At 47.9% G+C, this 23,159-nt stretch overlaps 1 protein-coding gene across 2 annotated transcripts in view; it reads left to right on the forward strand.

Annotated features, from left to right (window-relative positions):
• The window catches only part of Ube4b (ubiquitination factor E4B), a 98,544-nt gene extending 75,718 nt beyond the window's left edge, over window positions 1-22,826 (forward strand). For both annotated transcript variants that reach the window (XM_028757986.1, XM_028757987.1), the window contains 8 exons: window positions 816-1,051; window positions 5,989-6,115; window positions 7,567-7,711; window positions 13,555-13,689; window positions 16,238-16,429; window positions 19,622-19,796; window positions 20,844-20,990; window positions 21,498-22,826. In XM_028757986.1, the coding sequence (XP_028613819.1) occupies window positions 816-1,051; window positions 5,989-6,115; window positions 7,567-7,711; window positions 13,555-13,689; window positions 16,238-16,429; window positions 19,622-19,796; window positions 20,844-20,990; window positions 21,498-21,559 (1,219 nt within the window). In that variant the 3' untranslated portion in view covers window positions 21,560-22,826. The remainder of the gene's footprint in view (window positions 1-815; window positions 1,052-5,988; window positions 6,116-7,566; window positions 7,712-13,554; window positions 13,690-16,237; window positions 16,430-19,621; window positions 19,797-20,843; window positions 20,991-21,497) is intronic.
• The last annotated feature ends 333 nt before the right edge of the window (window positions 22,827-23,159 follow it).

A 23,159-nucleotide genomic window follows, 5' to 3' on the forward strand; every position in this document is an offset into this window, starting at 1 on the left:
CCCTCTGCTGGCATGCAGGTGTACAGACAGACAGCACTCATTTGCAAACCACACAGTGGCTCACAGCCATGCATCCCAGGATCCGATGCCCTCTGCTGGCATGCAGGTGTACAGACAGACAGGACTCATTTACAAAGATCGGGAGGTGGTTGAGACAGGGTTTCTCTGTATAGCTCTGGCTGTCCTGGAACTCATCACTCTGTAGATCAGACTGGCCTCAAACTCTGAGATCCACCTGCCTCTAACTCCCTAGTGGTGGGATTAAAGGTGGATGCCACCACTGCCTGGCTAAAAAAAATTAACGACATGTATTTATTTGTGTGTGCATGGGGTCCTTGAGTGCCTCAGAGCTCCTGTGAAGGTCAGAAGGCAGTTTGTGGGAATTGTTTCTCTCCTGCTAACTGTTGGGTCCTAGAGATGAAACTCAGGTTGTCTATTGTAAAGCTGGGCGTGGTCATGCATTCCCATAATACCAGTACTTGGGAAGTAGAGAGAGGCAAAAGATAACAAGTTCAAAGCCAGTGTAAGCTATATAGTAAATTTGAGGCCAGTTGGAGCTATTTAAAAGATCCTATCTTTTAACATAAATAAACAAAACCCCCACTTTTGGATAGTGAAGATCTTTTTGTGAAGTTTCAGTTACTGCCTTTGCTTACTTTCTAAAGCATAGTACAGCCAACACTCAGGTTTACTTTAAATCTGTGAGGTTCCAGTGTTCACATCGTTTTGAACCATGCACTCCAGTATCTTCCTCCTCTGTTGTGAGTCCCCTTCCCTGCCTGCGGAGCACTCACCGCATGCTTGTGCCTTTCCAGATACTCTCCTCAGGTGCTGTATGAGCCCTGCACTCAGGACATTGTGATGTTCCTCGTTGTCATGCTGTGCAACCAGAACTACATCCGGAACCCTTACCTGGTGGCCAAGCTGGTGGAGGTCATGTTTATGACCAACCCCTCTGTTCAGCCGAGAACTCAGAAGTTTTTTGAGATGATTGAGAACCATCCTCTCTCTACCAAATTGCTGGTACCTTCCCTCATGAAGTTCTATACAGGTAGGTTTCAGAGTGTGCCTTGTATGTGGTAATTTGACTTGAGACAAGGTTGTTTCAGAGAGAACATAAATCTAAATCTGTGACCTAAATCCACAAATAGATAAATAATCCTGCCATCACCCGCTTCTGCAAATCACTTCCCAGCCCCAGCTCAGAGCACAGGCTGCTGCCTGTCTTCTCCCCTGCCCCTGAGAGCTCATGTTGGCCGCTGCCTGTGCGGGCTCCTGATGGTTTCCACTGTTGTTGTTAGTCCAAGCTGATGTTTTCATCTGAGTTGTTAACCTGGTTCATTTGCTGTTGAGTTTACAGCGGCTGATTATGACACCATCCTGTAGTCAAGTTTTCAAAGAGTAGGAACAATAGAAAGTTTGATACAAACATTCTAGGTCATCCTTGACTACCACAGCAAGTTTGAGGCTAGCTTCAGTTTCTGAAAAGAAAAAAAAAAAAGCAACAACAAAAAGTTTATTATTGGGTTTCACCCGAGCCAGCAAGATGACCATTCTGGGGTCCTCTGGAGTCTTCCCATATCCGTTAGTGTGTTCCATTTCCTGAGCTCTGGACATTTGCTGGGTATTGTGTGCTGTGCTCAATCACACTTGGAAATGACGGGGCCTGGAAAATGTGCTTCAAGGAGAGCCTCCTCTTCTAGTCAGATTGAATCCACATTTTGACTGTTTGAACTTTGACTTTTGAACTGTCAGGTTAATCTGTCTGCTAACAAAGGCACGATACTGTGCTAGTGGAAGTTTCTGGTTTATGGGTTCCTCGGAATGCATCTCATCTTTAGAATCTGGCACTTCCTGGCCACACAGTCAAGTGTCTGGCATTTAGTAGACCTTGCTGAGCTCTACAGAAAATACAGCCTGTTGCTGTTGACAGGGATGACCTCTTTGAGGATTCCCAGTGTTCATGGACGGTAGATTCCCTCTGCCTGTTTGGACTCAGTGTTAGCATTTCTCCCACCTTTTAAGGCTACCTACTTTTCCCTGTGTCACTGTTACTTTGTTACATCTGATAAGTTTCTCTCTCTTATATCTGATGTTTCTTCCTCAGCCTACTTAGACTCTCATGTCTGACGTGAGCACTTGCTGTCTTAAATACTTTGATAACATCCTTTCTTTGGAGACAGTCCAGTGCACCTGTACATCTTTTGCGGAGGAAGTCCATTGGTCTGTCTCCTAGCCATGCTTGGGATGAGCTCAGGATATTTAGGTACAAAGGAGCAATATGGTATATTACACACTGTAGGGCAGAGACCAGCCTGATATATATCAGGCGTTCCAGGCCAGTCAGAGATACTTAGTGAGACCCTATCTCAAAAACGACAACAGAAAATGTAGTGAAAAATCCAAGTAATAGCCACATTCCACAGGAGGTATGTGTTAATATTAAAAAAATATATGTTTTTGTTAAATGTAATTAGTATTCAGTTGGTGGTTTGGACCTGTTACTGTAGCTTCATAAAAAGTGTGTGTGTGGGCTGGTGAGATGGCTCAGTGGTTAAGAGCACTGACTGCTCTTCCAGAGGTCCTGAGTTCAAATCCCAGCAACCACATGGTGGCTCACAACCATCTGCAATGATATCTGATGCCCTCTTGTGGGGTGTCTGAAGACAGCTACAGTGTACTTACATATAATAAATAAATAAGTAAAAAAAAAAAAAAAAAAGCTATAAAAAGTGTGTGTGTGTGTGTGTGTGTGAGAGAGAGAGAGAGAGAGAGAGAGAGAGAGAGCGCCCCCACACTGGCGTGCCTGAAGAGCATGTGGGTGGATATCATCCACCCTTTCTTTCTATCATGGAGCACAGTGCCCTCTGGCCTGAGCCCCTCCATAGTCATGGGTAGATGAACCTTTCCTAATAATAGTTGCCACTTGTGGTTACTTGATCCGAGTAGCTGTCAAAAAGATGGTACTATAAATACCTCCATTTTATAAGTGAGGAAACTGGAGCTTGGAAAGGTCAGGAAGCTTGTTGAAGGTTAATGGCTAGTGAGTTACAGGTGCGCGGCAGCTGCATGCTAGCACAAGTGTGTCTGACTGCTCTGCCATTCTGCCGTGGTTACTAGAGACCCTGCAGAAGCTTCCCAGTCTCCCACGGCCTGCCCAGCACCCCACCGAGATCTGCCCGGTAGAGCCTGTCTCTCAGTAGGCTGCCCCTAAGATAGGACTTAGAGTTGTATATCCCAAGGTCAACTGCAGGGACCAGCATCTCTCCGGCCATGGAGCATGGGGGTACTTTCGCACAATCTTGTTTCAAAAATAAAAATTAGACTTCAAAATAAGAGGGTTTTAGATGAATCCTATCACTCTTCCTTAAGGAAGAATTCTGAGGCTCCAAAGGCTATGGCTATATCAAGACTTACTTCCAGGCTCCTCCTTCCCCAGAGCTGACTGGCGGCACAGGGGCAGGAGGCAGGGCAGACTCCAAGACTAAGTCAGCAGATGTCTGTGTGGGGCCTACTGTGGGAGGACGCCAGGATCCTCATGGAGGCAGACGGGACAGTCGATGTGGGAGAAAATGGGGTACTTCACAGAAGGTGGTCTAGGCAGGGCTCTGTGGGAGAGATAGAGGCGTGAGCATCAGTCGCTCTCAGCCGAGGATGACAGAAAAAGAAGACGGTGAGGTGAGACTGGAAGATGGCAGCAGGAAGGCTGTTCAAGCTGGGCATGGTGGTGCACATCTTTAGTCCCAGTGGTCAGGAGACTGAGTCAGGAGGATCTCTCCTTCCCCCCACCCCCCTCTCTGAGCAGTATGATTTTGAGGGACATTTAGGAGCAAATAAAGCAGAAGTGTGGGGACAGGGTACTGATGGGCACTGGGCTGACACTAGTGGCTTAGTGTGGGGTGTGATGGGATGCTGCCCACAGTAGGGCAGCCATAGATGACAGTGTGGCTGTGCTGCCTCCAGTTTCTTGCCCTCTGCAGGCTTTGCTCAAGTCGCTGCTGACACCTGTGTCCACGCTGTTACATAGTAAGATAGCACTTAGGTCATCCAAAGAAGAGTCGGCTTAACAAGTCTACATAAGTGCTGTCAGGTCTTAGCATGCTAGGAACTTTCTAGACTTTTTCTTTTATTATTAAACAACTGGGTTTTCATCTCCCAAAGTGTAGACTTTGGAAAATATAGAAAATATGAAAAAAGGCGGGAGTTGGTTAAGGGAGCTTATGCGATTGTGTACCAGGCTCTGGGTTCAACCCACAGCACTGCAAAGGACAGCACCCAGCAGAGTATAAATGTCCAACCCACAGCACTGCGACAGACAGCACCCTGCAGGGTATAAATGTCCCAGAGCAGCATCTGTGTGTCAGAGCCTGTGTAATATTTACTTTATATCTGTGGTAGGTTTTATATTTGTTTTATATTTGTGTGTGTGTGTGTGCGCGTGCACGCGCTTATGTGTATAGGAGTCTTGCATGAATAGATGTCATTTCTGTCCCTCCAGCATGTGGGTCCTGAGGATTGAACCCAGATCTTCAGGCTTATGGCAAGCGTTTCTTCTTACTGAACCATATTGATGGCTGTCAGTTGCTTTTTAAAAAGCTGTCATTATATCCAAGCTGTACGATTATCTTCGTATTTGTGGTTTTGAGTGTAGCTCTGGCTGTCCTGGAGCTTGCTCTATAGATCAGGCTGGCCTCAAACTCAGAGACCCACTTGCCTCTGCCTCCAGTGTGCTGGATTAAAGGTGAATATATACCCCACTGTCCTGCATACATAACGGTGCTTTTCAGCTAATGTGCAGAAAGCAAGTTTGACTTAGACATTTGGATTGATTATTAATAATTTTTCTAGTCAAAAACAGTACTTCCGTGTGGTGCAGTGGTAGAGCAGTGGCCTAGCATCCCAAGGCCCTAGGTTCAATTCCCATTATTGCAAAAATAAAAATAAATGAAGTATTTTGTTTGTCATGCTTGGAACTCAGTCTTTGGACATCCCATGGGCATTTTCTTGAGCAGAATTGATAGGCCAGTGGAAGGCTTACTAATTGCTGTCCTGCTGTTTGCAAAATTGTTGATGGATGTGGCTTGTTATAGTTAAGACACTTTATCATGTACCCAGAGTGACCTCTCAGTGCAGGGATAACAGGCACGAGCCACACACCCACTACCGAGTTGTCTTCAGAGACAGAGTCACGTGCAGTGTGCCTGTTCTCCTGACTCCTCATCTCTGTTCAGCCAGTAACAGCTATGCTATGCTAAAAAGCTAGCTCGTTTTAATTCCCTTTATGTCTTTGTTAAGCTGTAACTGTCTTTACCTGACAGTTTTTCTTTTTTTTTTTGTAATAAATTTGGAACTTCTCATGCTTATGCTGTTATCCATTTGCATAACCAAGTTTAGTTTTTCTCTCAGCGTTAAGGGCTGCTGGTGGTGGGTATGTGAGCCATGAGTGTGGGCTGTCAGTGTACATCTCTCTTCTTTAGGTTGTGCTTGAAAAACATGTCTGGTACAAAAGCACTTAAAATGACAGTGAGGTACAAGGTACATAGAAAATTGAGCCTAGTTCTTTTTTCTGCTCAGAGATGCACATGTGAGCCGCTGGGGACCTTACTTAAGTTAATAGCTGACAACGGGAACAGATGCGGGAGTCACAGTGTCCTAAAGATGTTGGCTTCCTAGCACATCCTTGCCGATGTTGTACCCATTGCAGAGTTTTACCGTGAAACCTTGGTCTTTAAAATTAGATTGTGAGGGGAAAGGGCACATTAACCAAGGCACTCTGGAAGGTGAATAACTCTCTCTGACTCCAGACTGTCCAGGGCTATATCATGACACCCAGTCTTTAAAAAAGAAAAGAAAAATTAACTCACAATTTCTCCTGTGCCTTCCGTCTGAGATAGAAGCAGCACTTCCCCAGCTCTGTTGTGCTGCCCTGTCACTGCTTCTGGAAGGTCGGAGAGGATGTGTCTGAGCCCCTTTGTCTTTCTTCCTTAGATGTCGAGCATACTGGAGCCACCAGCGAGTTCTATGACAAGTTCACAATTCGCTATCACATCAGCACTATTTTTAAAAGCCTTTGGCAAAACATAGCTCACCACGGCACCTTCATGGAGGAGTTCAAGTGAGTACCGGGCCCTGATGGCACAGTTTGTCTCTGGCAAATCACAGGGAGGAGGCAGCAGGCCTGTGCAGCGGGTTCCTGTGGCTGTTTCCTTGCTTTCCACCTTTCTCAAACAGCCCCAAGGCGCTGCTCAGCATGGACAGCTACGCAACCGCAACCGTCTGCTTAACTTTACAGTTGTTGACACTGGGAGTGGCTTACCTGGGGGAATATTCTAGAAAAATGCATTTGTGAAGTGATTTATGTGTTTTCTCTGAATTATATCCTATTAAGTGATGTTATCTTACTGACTCAGAAATGTTAAGAAAACATGAGGTTTAGAAGCACTTAGGTTACAGTTGCCACTTAATTCATTTGCTATGCTTATGTGCCAAGCCCTGTCAGTAACTCTCCATGTACAAGCTTGAAATTGCAGGGCCCATGTAAGCCTGGTCAGTAGTCATTCCTCTACATTATTTTCGAGTACTAAGGAAAGATGAGTGTGAACATTGAACCCTTGTGTTACCCTTCAGAGGATGTCCCCGTTCCATCCCAGATCTTCTATCGGTCTAGCTGTCCTGTGTTAACTCAATGTTGCCAGCAGTGTGAACTGACTCTGTCCACACTACTTTTGGAAAATGGAAGTCCTGGTGTCCCTACAGTCCAGAGACTGAGGCCTTCTGTTCCTGTACATGGGCCCCTCTCGTCCCAGCGTGGGGTTTACACCCCTAGGTACACCTGCTGAGTACACTGGGCCTTCCCTTTTTGCCATGAATCTGTCAGTTTTAGAAGTTCACAGTTCACCAGTAAGTGCCTTCATTACAGCTGTCAGCAGGGTCCCCTTAGACTTGAAGCAATGGGTCTAGAGAATGGGTTCCTACCTTCCATCAGTGTATATTCCTTGTGAAAGGGATAACTTTATCAGTAATCTCCGTCGTCTGTGTTTGGGTAATTCTTGGTGCTGGTCCTTTTCCAGCCTGGAAGAGTGTTTCCTCTACTTAAAAGCACACAGCTCTGTGCTGTGAACCTCTCCAGCAGGAAGAATTTCAGCATTTGCTACTTTTTCACTGTGTAACTATGTAAATTGTTGCCAGAAGTAAACTACCAAGGAAATCAGTTCAGGAAAGTCTGGACTGTTTATCCTCTGGCTCCTACTGGTCCCACATGCCACTAGAATGAGCTCGTCACAGGGAGCTGAAAAGAGTAGTAGGCTTGGAGGTACCTGTCCGTTATCCCAGCTCTGTGATGCTGAGGCAGGAAAGTAGGTAGGAGGAAGACCTTTCTCAAAACAAACCAACCACCAAAAAGAGTAACAAAATCTAAGGAGGGAATTGATTGGTAGTCCTTAAACTCCAGCTAAGTCGTCTGTGACAAGATTCCTGTGTCACAGGAAGTCTGGTTGATAACCTGGGGAGGCTCACGTTCTCAGTGTCCAGCCAGATGTTTACCACACCGTCTCATTGCCCTTTCAGTTCTGGAAAACAGTTCGTTCGGTATATCAATATGCTGATAAATGACACGACCTTTTTACTGGACGAAAGTCTGGAGTCTCTGAAGCGGATCCATGAAGTGCAAGAGGAGATGAAGAACAAAGAACAGTGGGACCAGCTGCCTCGGGTGAGCGCAGCCTCTGCGCCTGCGCGGTGGCCGGGGATGGACGAGGGGGATGGACGAGGGGGACGGACGAGGGCGCCTGCGCGGGGACCTGGGACTGGCTGCAGGGAGGCACTAGGTCTGACTTACGGCTGGGGCTTTCCTACCTGTAGGCTTCCATGGTTTGAGGTAGGAGACAAGGCCTCTTAAAGGTTTTTATCTGAAGCTAAGACTTGGGGCAGAGGGTGTGGCTCGGCGGAAGAGTGTTTCTTTAGCATGCTTATGGTCCCCAGTGGTGCCCCCAACCCCCAGGAAAAACAGTTCAGTCTCTGCTTGAGTTTCAGGCAAGAATGTTCCTTACTTTACCTAAGACTGGCTATCAGGCCTCCCCTCAAAGCCAGATTCTCATTGTCAAAAAACAGTCTGATGTTGAGAACTGGAGAGATAGCTCATCAGTTAAGAACACTGTTCTTCCAGAAGACCCAGCTACAGTTCCCAGCACCAACATCAGGCAGCTCACAGCTGCCTGTAAATCAGTTCTGATGGTCTGATAGCTTCACAGGACTCCTTCACATACAGAATACACACGAACTCATTCATGCACACACACATTCATATAAGTAAAAACAAATGGATGCATGCATGTATATGCATATGTTTATGTGTGTGTATATACATTATACATTCATACATAGATACACACACACACATACACACATCATAGGGTAGAGGTAAAACTCAGGAGTAGAACACAAACTTAGTATGTGGGGAGGCCCTGGATTCTAAAACTACCACCAAAGTCTTTTTTAAATAATATCTTAAATTCAAGAAATGAGAAGCCTTTCCCAATGCATCATGGATACTTTCTCTGCCTTTTAATTTAAAGGGCTGTTTAGAGAAATGTTTAATTGTATATATTATGCCTTATGACCTATGTGGTAGCCAGGAAATTAGTCTCAGGCTTCTGTCTGCTGGGCAAGAATTGGGTTTGCTCACAAGGCCTCTGTAGATGTCTGAGGATCACCTAGGATCCTATTGGAGCTTTTCTTTTCTGTTGATCTTGGTTTTTATTAGAAAAAGTTGCCAGGTTCCATGAGAAATGCATGCTGTACCAGCGACAGTGCATTGCCCTCTCCTGACTCAGTGGAAGCCATTCGGATGGTTCCTGGTAACCTGGGATGCCTTGACCACTCCTGGGAATGTCATAGTGGGCTTGGGTTAGCTCAGAATCAAAGCAGCTTTTCACAGGCTCCTGCCCCCATGGGGAGACCACATTGTGTGTGGGGGGGCAGTGCTGAGCTCACTGTGAGGCAGTGCTGAAGTCCTGTTGTTGAGTCTTCACTAGGGCTGGAGAGATGGCTCAGTGGCTAAGAGCCCTGACTGCTCTTCTAGAGGTCCTGAGTTCAATTCCCAGCAACCACATGGTGGTTCACAACCATCTGTAATGGGATCCAGCACCTCTTCTGATGTGTCTGAAGATAGCTATAGTGTACTCATATACATAGAAAAATAAATCTTTTAAAAAAAAAAAAGTCTTCACTGTAGGACACTCAACATTTAGGGAACTTTTTCTTAAGGCAGAGTCTCACCCCAGTGTGACGCTGATTCCCCTGGAACTCAGAGCTCCACTTGCCTCTGCCTTCTGACTGCTAGAATTAAGGTGTGTGGCCATTGCTCGGTCTAGGGAGGTTTTCATCACGGCTGCTGTGGTAAGAATTTCACAGCTTGCTCCTTCCTTAGCACTCTGCCTGGGGCTCCATGAGCTCTCCCTGTAGCCATGACCCCACAGCCCTTGCCTCTGCTGCTGTTGAAATAATGGAAGTTTTCCACTGGATCCTGTGTTTCTCCCACTGTCTCTCTCCCGTGTCCCTGGGTTCATTTCTAAAGTCTTCAACCATCCTTAGTGTGTTGGGACTGCTCTCCTGTCCAGACTGTCAGATGGCCAGTGCCCCGCGCAGTTCCATCTCTCTCTCTGCCTCTGCCTCTCTCTGCCTCTGCCGCACTTGTTAACCTTCCTGTGTGGTTTAGACACAACAACTAATCTCTTAGAAGTTGGGCTCTGGGCCTGAAGCCCATTCTCTATGTCACCGTGAGAGCATTTACTTGAGACAAATACTATTGATTCTTCCCTTAATGGATTTTTTTAAGGCACAAGTTGTCTCTAAGGTCTGTTCACAAACAGCTCTTCTTTAACCCTTGACCCTAAGGTTCCTGGCTGCCTTTCACTTCCTCATCCCCCAGCCTCAGAGCAATGGTACTCCAAAGCTCAGTCCTCTGCTTCTAAGTATCCCCACCCTGCCCCTGGGTAATTTCTCAGTGGGGCACTAGCAGGATGCTGAAGCTAATCTCTGCTGTTCATTTAACACCAGCTATGTGTGTCATTCCTGTGTGTCAGTCTGTCCCCATGTGTGTCATTCCTGTGTGTGTGTCAGTCTGTCCCGTCTCCATCATCCTCACCCCCACCCCCACCCCTGTTCCTCACACAGTAAACACTCCCGCACATTCCCTGATCCTCTGCTTGAAGTCACTGCCAGGTGATCTCATCTTCCAGGGCTTTAAATATCTGTATTTTAAAGACTGCAAAATACAGCCGTCTGCGGAGAGCGCTCCCGCTGCCTGCCTGAGCAGCAGGGCCTGCTTGGCTTCGGCTGTCCCCTAAGTGCCTCAGTCCTGACTTTTCCGCATTGTCCTCCAGGTCTCCTCTCTGACTCACACTTCAATCAATGGCAGCTCCGTTCTACCAGCGCCCTGGGTTGCCCATGATTATTAGTCTACCCCACCCCCATCTAGACTCTCAGCGCCGTGGGCTAAAGCTTTAGTTCAGTGCTGGAGTGCTTGCCCAGCATGCATGAAGCTCTGGGTTCAACCCCTAGCACCCTATCAGCTGGATGTGGTTGTGTACCCTGTACTGGCAGTACTTGGGGTATGGAGGCAGGAAAGTCAGGAGGAGTGCGTGTGGCCTCTTCCTTCTACTTCCAGGTCACCATTCTGTGCTGTCTGGATTATTGCAGGAGCATGGCTCTTGGCCTCCCAGCCTCCACCCTTACCAGTGCACATAGCAGAGGGATGCCTTCTCACTGTTTCCTAGCGGGCGTGTGCACTTCTCTGCTCTTAGCTCCTAACACCCTGTCCCCTCTCTATCTACTCCCCTCCAGCTACTCCCCCCTCCAGCTGCTCCCCCTCCAGCTACTCCCTCTCCAGCTACTCCCCACTCTAGCTACTCCCACACTGACCTTTCCCAGTTCCTTTTTGCATGCACTGCCCTTCTTCCTACAGCACTGTTTATCCAGACTGAAAACCCGCCTGGGGCTTGCTGACCCCCACATCGTTCTTGACCTTACTCTTCTCTCCCCAAAGCCTCCCCAGTTCACTGTCAGCCTTCTGTGCGTCTGCTCAAGGGCTGTGATAGTTTATATTATTTATTTATTTATTTGGTTTTTCGAGACAGGGTTTCTCTGTGTAGCCCTGGCTGTCCTGGAACTCACGTAGACCAGGCTGGCCTCGAACTCAGAAATCCACCTGCCTCTGCCTCCCAAGTGCTGGGATTAAAGGCGTGCGCCACCACCGCCCGGCGCTGTGATAGTTTATTAAGCAAAGTCTCCAACAGAGTTGGGAGTCTCTCTGGGCCATTGCTGTGTTTCAGTCCCATGCCTAAAGACATACCATAGAGGTGGGGAAATACAGCTCAGCATAGCCTCCAGCACCCTGAGGTGTTTTCTTTCCCCTCAGATACCTGTGCTGGGGGGAGGGGAGCCAGAGCCTCGGCTACTGTGCAGGGAAGAAGTCAAGATCAGCCACCCGGAGGCAAAGTTAGTGAAGTTATTAAGCTAAAGGGCGCATCTACATCCTTTAGATTTAAGCACAAGCATTTTGAGAGAGGAGCTCTCTTAGCTGTTTTTCTGTTTTCAGTTTCGAGCCTATCCCTTAGTCTTGGATGCTTTCAAAATGGAGATTTCATATGTGTGTCTGTGTGTGTGCATTTCTGTGGCTTAAATTACAGTGCTGTGATTTGCAAGGGATAAAGAAAGGTTAATATTTAAAATTTAAATAAAATATATGGATGAAGGGATGAGAGAGGACTCAGGTTTGTTTCCCAGCATATGTATGCGTATGCACGCGCGCACACACACACACACACACACACACAAGAGCTGGTTTGCTTGTTTCTCATCCCTAAAAGAATTGTGTAAGTGTAATCATCGGGTGTTTTCTGAGAGTCACTGCTTGGCTGTAAGGGTGAGAGCAGCTGTAAACACAGTTAGACTCCAGGCAGCCCACACTCCGGCCCTCAGCAAGAACAGTTTGCTGTTCTAACATCTCTGAGATGTCTTTTGTCCAGAGTACTAGTGTTTATAGGAAATTTTGTTTAATCAGTTGTGTTACAGTTTCAGGCCAATTCCAGAGTACAACTTTTTTTTCTCTTTCCATGGCCCCTTCATATTCCCTGTCTGTCTGTCTTGCCTCAGACTAAGCCTACATAAGATCTCCAGATGAGGCTGAGACACTCAGACTCACACTGAGGCCATTGAAGCCTGCCTGGTCCTCTGCCCTTCCCGGTGGAACTTCCTCTCAATGGGCTCATTCTTAACCCTGGAGAAGTGGCCGGTTCCCCAGCCTCCTGCAGAGTCTCCACCAGGCACGGATTGTAGCATCAGCCCAGAGGGTACTCGCTGGGCCGTAGCAGCCATTCCAGCTGTTTGTCCTTCCCCTGGGGTGGGGGCTGAAGCTGGATGTAGTGGCACACAGTTGTAATCTTACTGCTGAGGAGGTGGTGACCGTGAGATCTTTCAGGCTTGCTGGCAGTTAGGCGATCGGAAAGCCTTCCTTCGGATGTAGCTTATTGGTGGTCAGCCTGTACTGCATGTGACCCTGTCTCAAAAAACCAACCTCAGCTGGCGAGCACGGTGTCTTCTTCAATCTGCTGCTGATGTTTCCCCAGTCTGCAGCAGGACTGTGTGGAGCACAGACTGGGAGTTGTGTGGAGCAGCAGCCTGATGGAGATAGTAACCGTCTGTAAGGCATGTATGTGTGTGAGTGTTTGCCTGCATGTGCAAGTGTGTACCACATGCATGCATGGTGCCTGGGAAGGCCAGAAGAGGGCTTCAAATCCCTGGTAACTGGAGCTACAAGTGGTTGTAAGCCACCATGCAAGTGCTGGGAATTAAACCAGGGTCCTTTGCAAGAGCAGCAGGTACTCCTAACTCACTGAGCCATGTCTCCGGGCCTAGTCTCATCTTTTTTTCAATGTTGATGACTTAAGTGAAGCTGTTTTTAAAGGCAGTGAGCCCCTCCCTGTAGCTCCAGTGTGTGCACAGGTATTCTGATAGTCTAATTCAGTGGTTCTCAACCTGTAGGTCCCAACCCTTTGACAAACCTCTGTCTACAAAAATATTTACATTATGATTCATAACAGTAGCAAAGTTACAGTTACAAAATAACAATGAAAATAATGTTATGGTTGGGGTCACCACACATGAGGGGCTGTTTTAAAGGGCCACAGCATTGAGAAGGTTGCGAACCACTGGTCTTATTCATCCTCCCAGGAACTAACCGTGGCTGTTATCATTGATAACACTGATGGTCAGGAGAGGTCAGTAATGGTCCAGGACTAGGGTGTAGGTCAGTGGCCTGTGCTTAGCATGGGCCAACTGGGTGTAACCAAAAGGTGCCAAGACCACTAGAGGACCTGTCCTGGAAGGAAGAAATGTGGGCTGTCTAGTCCGTGTGCTGGTGTGGCCATTACCTCCGTCTCAGAGTGCACTGGTCTATCACTCTCTGCAGCTGTAAGCTGACCATGTTTTTCCTTTATACTTGGCCAAGGGCTGTGAGTACTGAGATTTCTTTGGCAACTGTTTGATGTTTCCTAGGATCAGCAGCAGGCCCGGCAGTCTCAGCTTGCTCAGGATGAGCGTGTTTCCCGTTCTTATCTTGCCCTGGCGACTGAAACCGTGGACATGTTCCATCTCCTCACCAAACAAGTCCAGAAGCCGTTCCTGAGGCCAGTGAGTACAAACTGGGGTGCTGTGTGCAGAACTTACAGCTCAGCACATGTCCGTGGTAACCACCACAGCCGCTCCATCTATTGATGCACACTCCACGGGACTGAGAGGAAGCCATATAAGTATAAGAAGCCCCTGACGTACACTATAAGGTGCTCACTTCAGGAGCGCGGTCTTCTTTCTGATTACTCAGCACATTTGCGTCAGGATTTATGACACAATCTCATTGTTAGGGATTTCTGTGTTTTATATATCAGAAAGTATAAGGTAACAAATTAGGATTTGGAGGACATTAAGTAGAATAACAGGTAAAAGATCTCTGCTGCTTTATAAAGGAGCTTTGTAGCAACATTGAGAGAGCCAGTGGCTCCTGAGGCTCCTGAGAACCATGACTGAGGCTCACAGTAGATTAAAGACAGTCACAGTTTCAACCTGATTGCCAAGACTCAAGGCCTGGTCCTATTCAGGTTGAGACTGACCTGTATAACTGGGACACCCCCTAGTAAGGAGCTGAGGTCTGTGGGCAGCAGCTTTCCCCTGGAGCGCAGGAACTTTAGTGTGTACTCCCTCCAGTTCCCCATGCTTCCTCTTGCTCTATGATGAGTCACTGCCTTGCCTCCAGCAGAGGCATTGTCACACAGAGGGGCCTGTCTGCAGCCTGAGACTGGGTCTTTTCCTGTATCTTGGTAATCAGATGTAAGCACAGCAGCAAGGAATGAAGGGGGAAGCAGCTCATGTCCACAGTCCTGCCACCTTAATGATGTGCAAAAGGGATTTACTAGCATTTCCTACAAAGACCAGAGAGAAGTCCTTTAAAGATGTTGGAGACTGTGTCTCAGACAGCTTTTCAGCTGTGTTCCTGTGACAGCCTGGACATAGACTGTTAAGGTAATATTTAAAAACAGCGGCATCCAATCTGGCTTGTAGTTACGGAGCCGCCATGTTCCCAACTAGGCTAGGCCTAAGGTCATGAGCAGCATGTTCTTGCTGCTGCTGCTGCTGCTGCTGCTGCAGCTCAGGCCACTGGCTCAAGCCACCAGGTCAGGCGGCCAGAGACACTGGCCCTGCCGCCCAGGAGACGCCAGTGTGGGAGATGACTCTGCCAATCTTCCACGCTGTCTCCACAATGGGGGGGCTGAGCCTAGACCATCCCGCCATCCACGTGGTACCCAGTAGAAATGAGACTCTACTGCTTAAATTATCCAAAGGCTTTATATGTTTGGTAATGCTTAATAACAAGATGCCCACACAATCAGAGGTGTAACCCAATACCCAACCTAGAGATATCAACTACCTTTGACTACTAGAGACAGGCGCATGTCCGCTGCCATGTTCCCCTCTCTCTGGTCCTCTCTCCCCTAGCTCCTCCTCTTCCTTCTCTTCCTTTCCTTACTCCTCCTCTTCCTCTCCTTACTCCTCCCACCTTAGCTCCTCCCAACTTTCAGGGGACAATATGCCACTACATATTATAGACAAGCCTGACTATTTTCCAGTAAGGCTTTATTTACAAAAGAATGACCATATTCAAATAAATCTTTATTTACAAAAAGAAAAATCTGACTGGAATTGGCTACACATGGTGTTTTGTCTTTATGTGTGGGTGCATTGGGGACAGTGTATACAATATTTTTGCCTGTGCCTTTGGTGGTCAGAAGAGGGCATTAGAGTTCCTGGAGCTGAAGTTATCCACACTCACGAGCTAGCTCATGTTGGTGCTGGGAACCAAACTTGTGTCCTCTAGAAGAGAAGCAAGTGTTCTTAAAAGCTTAGCCATCTCTTCAGCCTGCATTTCTGTCCTCCTTGCTTGCTTAAGCACTTTTCCAGCCCCTGGCTTCCCAACACTGGACTACTTACAGCTGTGCTTTCCACAAGAGGAAGCTCTGGAGTGCTGAGTGTGTGTCAGATTTGTGTGAACCCAGTCACTTCATGAGGACCTCATTATTTAAAGAATCTTTTTGGTGGTCAGTATTTAATGTCTGGTCAACAGCAGCTCTCTCTGAGCTCAGCAGCCATGTCTGTCCCAGCTGTAGCAGGTACTGTTGTCCTGCAGATTCTGTGGGCTATCTGTCCTTCATATTCTGGCTGTTTAATCCATCACCCTGTAATGTACGATGTTGACAAATGTCACCGTCTTCTGTCTCCTCAGCAAGTAGATTAGAACAGCATATGCTTGACTGTCGGGGACTTGAGAAGTTTATGGGGAAATGCGGAACTGAGGTGTCACAGCCGCAGTGATAGGACAGCTAGGTGCCTCCTTGCTCTCCCTGCTTCCCTGGGACTTTGGAGTGACGCTTTAAGTGCAAATGCGTCATTCCAGAAGACTTCCTCGGGCGTTCATCTGTGTGCACGAACCACTCCGTTACAGGGCTTGTCAGATCAGTGTGGTGAAAAGTATTTGATTCCACTGCTTTCTTTAGTTTGTGCAGCTCAGCACAATTCAGTGGTTCTTTGAAGATTAAACAGCCAGTTCCCAGGCCTCCACTGAGTTGGGAGTTTCTGGTCCTGAACTTTCCCAGCAGCTTGAATTGTCCTGTTATCCTTCATTTCCTAGGAACTTGGTCCCCGACTAGCAGCCATGCTGAACTTTAACCTACAGCAGCTCTGTGGACCCAAGTGCCGGGACCTGAAGGTGGAAAACCCAGAGAAGTATGGTTTTGAGCCAAAGAAGCTGTTGGACCAACTGACGGATATTTACTTACAGCTGGACTGTGCTCGCTTTGCTAAAGCCATCGCTGATGACCAGGTGAGCACTGGGGGAGGCCTGGCACTGAGCTGTGTGGTTTGGATCTGTGGTCTGCACCTTCACAGCAGACCCTGTGTGTGCCTTTCCTCCCCCCACCCCACATTGGGGGGTGTGTGTGTGTGTGTGTGTGTGTGTGTGTAAGTTCTCCACACTTCAAATGCAGTAAAAGCAGGACTTTTAAGGTCTTGTTTTCAGAAGTTGTTAATGCAGTATCCATGAAGCGGAGGACCCCATCTGGTCCAGGAAATGAACTGATGCTTCCTTGGGAGAGAACAGCAGAGCTGGCCCCCTAATCCCTCAGACCCCCAAATAGATTGTTTCTAAACTCTGTTTGTGTGTCTCTGGAAATTAGGTCTTCCCAAGTGCCCTGCGTGCCAGCTGCCATGAATACATGACCTTCCATTCCAGCCAATGCCTGCTTCCCTCCTTTTTCTGAGAACCTTGGGGATCAGGTCATCTCATGCTTTTCCACAGCCTCAGTACAGGCCTTCCTTCTGTGATGTCACAGAAGGGAATCTTATTGCCTGTCTTGGTAGCACAAACCTGTATCCCAAATACTCAGGCTGGAAACAGGAAGGTCACGAGTTCAAGGCTAACCTGGACTTACTGAGACCATCTCTGAGAACAAAATTAAGCTGGGCCTCTAGCTCAGTGGTAGAGCACCTGGATGTGCAAAGCCCTAGACTCAACCCTTAGTCCAGCCAAAGAGTCTACAAAGAAAAAAGAAAGGGTTCCTTTCCTCTGTAGTCTCTGATAGCTTCTGTTTTCTTCCCAGGTCTTTTAACATAATGTCTCCTGTAGACTAGGCTGGCCTTGAACTCTTAATCTCAGACTCTCCTCTTGAACACATTGATGTGTGCCACCATGCCTGACATCTGGGCAAATCTTCAGCATAGCAATGGCTCGTGTTTACTGTGTACCGCTTCTGACCATTTATTTGATAATTGTGAATTCTGTGGCACAGTTTCTATTAAACCCTTTGTTCTAAAGTAAGGAATGCAGGGCACAGAGCAGCCGAGTGGCATGTCCAGGCTCACGCAGTGTCGGTCGGATTGAGGGAGATTGTGTGGCTGACAGTCTAACTCTGCCGTATCCTCACCCTCTGCCTGAATGTTGAGCGTGTGGTATGTCGGTTCCCATGCCTCTGTCTTCGCATGCACGACACACTCCATATGACTCACGCCACAAGTCCCCATCCGCAGACATCTCGCAGGGTCGCTGCCTGTAGCCAGTCCAATGGACTAATGTTAAAACAAGAGTTGGAGCTACTCCTGTTTTCTTACATTTCCCCCCCCCACCTTGGGGGGAGGTTGTGTGGGGGGGGTTGTTTTGTTTTTTGAGTCAGGCTGGCCCTGAACCCAAGTGTCAGCCTCCTAAGTGCTAGAATCGCAGGTGTGTACAACCATACACTGCCTTTCTATTTACAGTTTTACTGCATAATTGTTCACGCGTTGATGCTTCTTGTTGTTTCTTACTATTAGAGAGATACTGCCTCCCCAGTGCTGGGGTTACAGGTGTGGACAGGGAAGGGAAGGGTGGCTACACAGAAGAAGCAGGCCTATGTGGTTATTTAGAATTGGAAGCTTTGGAATACAGCACTCGGGAGGCAGGAATTCAGTCCCAACCTGGAAGGGAGGGAGAGAGAGAGATATTAAGGAGTTTCAACCCACTACTGGAAAGAGTCTGTGTCAATGTGGATCCTGCTCACAAGGTCCCAAATGAGCAGCAGGCTTATACAAGGCCCCACAGTGAAGCAGAAGCTCCTGCAAGCCATTGTAGCTGGCCCATCGCTCGTACACTGGGTGGGAGCATCTGGAGAAGATGGCATTCGGTTGCCTGGCCTCCAGCTCCTTCTTGTGCCATCACTGAGTCTCTGGTATGCAGAGAGGGAAAGACGGCATTTGCAGGAGGAATCTTCACTTGAGCAAACTCATGGACATTTGTTCACTTGATGGTGTGTGTTCTGTGGTCGCCTGGTGTAGAGACTGTGGTTGTGTCCCAGGGCCTCAAGGAACCCAGTCCCCCTCTTTATTTGTATTGTGTCCTAAGTCAGCAAGGGCCACTGTAAAACATGTATGTTTGCGTATTTTGTGGTGTTGGTGATTGTTACTCAGTAGGTCCCTCCAAGTCAACTCACAGTCCATGGCTCGCCTGAGGAATCTGGCTTGGGTAGGTTAGGGATTTGCATAAGACTGCATGACTGGGAGGTGATGGGGCCTGAATTCGTGTCCAGATTTGTCTGGGTTCATTATCCACTGTTGACACTCCTGCAAATGATGTCTGCACGAGGCTCAGTCACCTGCTTATAGGAGCGGTCCAGTGCCGTGGGAAGTGTGCCGTTAGGAAGTGTCGGATGCAGTGAGTGACGATGCTCAGCCTTTGCCTGGAGATTGGGCTTTCTGATTGTCAGTATGATCTGTTGAGGTATGGCCTCACCATGTAGCCTGCACTGGGCTTGAACTTCCCATCCTCCTTTTCTAGCCTCCTGAGCACTAGGAAGGTAGGAGTCCACATGTGATGGCCACCGTGCCCAGCTCAGGTGAGCCTAGGGAACAGGCGGTCACTAGAACGAAGCTCACACTAAGTACAAACAGTAATGGGCCAGTGGCCTATGCCTGCTTTTCATCTGTGCTCACATTATGTAAGAAAACTAGACTTTACTTTGTCTCAAGGGCTCCGAGGGCACAGTGCCCGACACAAACTGAAATAACCTCATTCCTTCCCTTTTTTTTTGTTTTTGTTTCTGTTTTTGTTTTGAGACAGGGTTTCTCTTTATAGCCCTGGCTGTCCTGGAACTCACTCTGTAGACCAGGCTGGACTTGAACTCAGAAATCCATCTGCCTCTGCCTCCCAAATGCTGGGATTACAGGTGTGCACCACCACTGCCCGGCTCCTTCTCTTTTTAGTGGCCAATTTTCTTATAAATGCTTGCTAGCTCCTAAAGCCTAGAAACTTCCTGTTTTCCCAGGTCCTACAGCTTTCTCCATACATGAGCTTGGCACACGTGACTCTGTCTCTGCGTCTGTAACTCTGTCCAGTGCACCCTTGCACACGGCACAGTGTGTGGAGAGGATGGGAGTGTATGGTCACAGCTGTTAGGAGCAAAAGATCAAGCAGACCTCACTTGGCCGTTTGTGACGTGTTTTCTTCTCAGTTGTATTCTCATCTCACATGACCTTTCTTCATCTGCAGCGATCCTACAGCAAGGAACTGTTTGAAGAAGTCATTTCAAAGATGCGGAAAGCAGGAATCAAATCAACCATCGCAATAGAAAAGTTTAAGCTTCTTGCAGAGAAAGTGGAGGAAATCGTGGCAAAGAATGCGCGGGCAGAAATAGACTACAGCGATGCCCCAGACGAGTACAGAGGCAAGTCCAAGTGCTCGTGCACACGTCTTTGATGTCACTTGGAGTGTGGGACATTAAGAGTGCTGTCTTGGTCACTATGAAGCTATCCCACGATCAAGGCGATTCTTATAAGAGAAAGCATTTAAATGGAGGCTTGCTTACAGTTTCCGAGGGTGAATCCATGGTCAGCATAGCAGGGAGCATGACGACAGGCAGGCAGACATGGGCTGAGAGCTTACATGCTGCTTCTCACACAGGGAGGCAGGCTGCCACAGAGGGGCAAGTAGGCTTGCCATGGGGTTTGAAACCTCGAAGTCCACTCCCAGTGACAAATCTTGTCTGTCAAGGCCACACCCGTTCCAACAAGGCCATACCTCCTAATCCTTTTGAAACCCATCTGCTAACTGGAGACTACACGCGAACCTCAGGGAGTCAGTCTCATCCAAACCACAAGGGCGACCACTGTCTGTGTTTTTGATTGTTTGATGGTGTGCTATACCTGGTTCTTGACAGTTGTCTAAAATTATGTGTACAAATTTAGTTAATATTGTAGATTAAAATGTTGAACATCTGGGGCTGGAGAGATGGCTCAGCAGTTAAGAGCACTGACTGCTCTTCCTGAGGTCCTGAGTTCAATTCCCAGCACCCACATGGTGACTGACGACCATCTGTAATGGGATCTGGCGCCCTCTTCTGGTGTGTCTGCAGACAGCGACAGTGTCCATCCTACAGTGACCATGCCTAGTGTGGTTTCATCAGAAACTATGAAGACTTTAAAGGCAGCTCTGCCATTGTAAGGAAGGAGTCCGGTTCCAAGGCAAAGAGTTCTGCTCTGGAAGCCTGCTGCCTGGCTGTCCGTCTTCACTCTTACCTCCTCCCAGCAGCAGCAACAGAAGGCAAGGCCTTCATCCCCTTCCTCGTGTGCTGCTTCCCTTAGCTGTTAGGGACTTGAGGGGCTGCTCCTCCACAGTTTTCCTGAGTCTGTGTCTCCTGGTAGGAACCGTCTGCTTTTTAAATTCAGGATTAGCCTCCACCGTTGTGTTCACGTGTTCCCTTCTGTCTCCACAGACCCTCTGATGGACACCCTGATGACCGATCCCGTGAGACTGCCCTCTGGTACCATCATGGACCGTTCTATCATCCTGCGGCATCTGCTCAACTCCCCCACTGACCCCTTCAACCGCCAGATGCTGACTGAGAGCATGCTGGAGCCAGGTAAGGAGGTTCGACTTGCCTTGCCAAGCTGATGTCAGGGCCAGTGAGTGCAGCTAGACTATGAGGGAGATTGAGAGCAAACCTGGCACCTGGAGGCCTGTAATTCCAGCTATTGGGGTGGATGAGCCAGAAGGGGATAGCCTGTTCATGGCAAGCCCAGGCAACTTAGTTGTGACACTGTTTCAAACAAAAAAGAAAAGATGGCTAGGTCTATACCCACAGAACCCTTGCCTAGAGTGTATACGCCCCCAGGTTCAGTCTCCAGCACCACCACCAGTAAAAGGGACATCGAATCCGGAAAGCACCCAATTAAAGCTTTTTCTATGGAAAAGACACAAAGCACTCAGCTCCCTTTCGCTGTAAATGTCTTCCTGTCCGTGGCTGGTCTTCCACGGTCTTCAGCGTCCACAGGAACAAACAGCCTTTTCTTTCCACTTAGAACTGCAAGCTCGAGAGTCTGTCTGTCTGTCTGTCTGGGCTGTTAATCCCCTGCCTTTTCTCCCTCAGTGCCAGAGCTGAAGGAGCAGATTCAGGCATGGATGAGAGAGAAGCAGAGCAGTGACCACTAAGGCCCCATCGTGCTCCTCAGCTGGAAGCCGCCACGCCAGCCAGCCAGGCTAAAGCAGCATCCGCCTGGAAGCGGCTGCTCCAACCTGTAACCACGTGTGGCCAGATCCTGAGAACCCACCCCGCGTGACCAAACAGTGGAGATCAGAGGGACAAGACTGAGAAGAGGATTCCTGTACATATATTTAAGTGACAACAGTCAAAGCGTGAGGGACGAGTTTTACGACGGCTTGTGTAGTAAAGCGCGCCCTTCGCCCGTCGCCACCTCGGGCTGTGGCAAGCGGAAGTGTTTAGTGGGTCTGGGCAGCTTCCCCCTGAGCTTACTTTTGTTTTGTTTTTCGATGTGTCTAGAGAACTCGGACATTTTGCTGCTAAAGAACCTCCCCCTCTCCCCCTACTTGCACTGCTGTGGGTTTTTTAAAGAAACAGAACCGAACTCCTTTCCCAGCCCTCCAAACGTGTATTCTGTGAGATTACTGTGCCTGCGACAAAGTGTTAATCTTGGGATCGTATTTTTATATCACATTCACACACTTGTTTTTTTAATTGGTGTTAGATGACATGATTAATAAAAAAGGCAAGATATTTTCAGAATTTGAATTTCAGTTTTTTTTCTTTTGAAATAGCCCTTTTAAATTTTTTTTATTATAAACAAAATGAAGAGAACCCTGTGGGCCTGGTCCTTCTACCAACCCTCAGTTAAGATCCTGAGGAACAGTGCGGCAGCAGGCTGGCTGGAGTGGGTCAGGACTCATGTGACTTACGGGGTTTGGGGGAGGCGAGGGTTGTGTTTTGTTGTTGTTGTTGTTTTGTTTTTTTTTTTTTTAAAAAAATCCTATGTGACAGTTCCAGTCCTCTGCCATTATCCTCTGAGGACGAAAAAGCTCCTCCGCCCTGGGTTCTTTTGTATGCTGTGTCCTTTGGGGGTTTGGCTTTACCAAAGCAAAACAAAAAAACAAACAAAAAACAAAGAAAAAAAATGGGTGCAAGAAATGTGGAAATCTGTCTGCTTGTTTACATGCCTGGACAAATACCACCACATCGGCGCACGCGAGCAGAAGCCCTCTCTGTATTACCGCTCCCTTCGCAACATACTTGAATTTTTGAATTTCCTTTGGGGTGAAAAAGGATTTTAAACCATAAAGTGTTTTAAAGAAATCTTCAGAAACATCCTTTCTCCTCTTTTCCTTTCTCCTCTTCTCCACAGTCTGTGCTCTGTTCAGTTCCCAACACAAACGACAATAAACGGTGATGCCCATTCGGAAGAAACCTTCTGTGAGTCGTCTTTTTGTGGAAAGAAATGGCTGGGGACAGGCTGGCATGGTTTCGTACACCCTTAACCACAGAACTTCCAAGAAAAGGCAGGTGGATCTGAGTTTGAGGTCAGCCTGGTCTACACAGAGAGTTCCAGGTTCACCTGAGATACACAACAAGATCTTGTCTTTAAAAAAATATATTACGGGGCCAACGAGATTGCTCAGTAGTTAGTTACAAGAGCAGAGAGGGACCCTAGTTCAGTTCCCAACACCCACAGCTTACATGTCTAGTTCCAGGGGACTAGACATCTGGCTCCCACGGGCAGGCGCTGGGCACACACATGAT

The sequence above is a fragment of the Grammomys surdaster genome, unplaced genomic scaffold, assembly GCF_004785775.1.
Source record: "Grammomys surdaster isolate TR1022 unplaced genomic scaffold, NIH_TR_1.0 126185, whole genome shotgun sequence".
NCBI lineage: Eukaryota > Metazoa > Chordata > Mammalia > Rodentia > Muridae > Grammomys > Grammomys surdaster.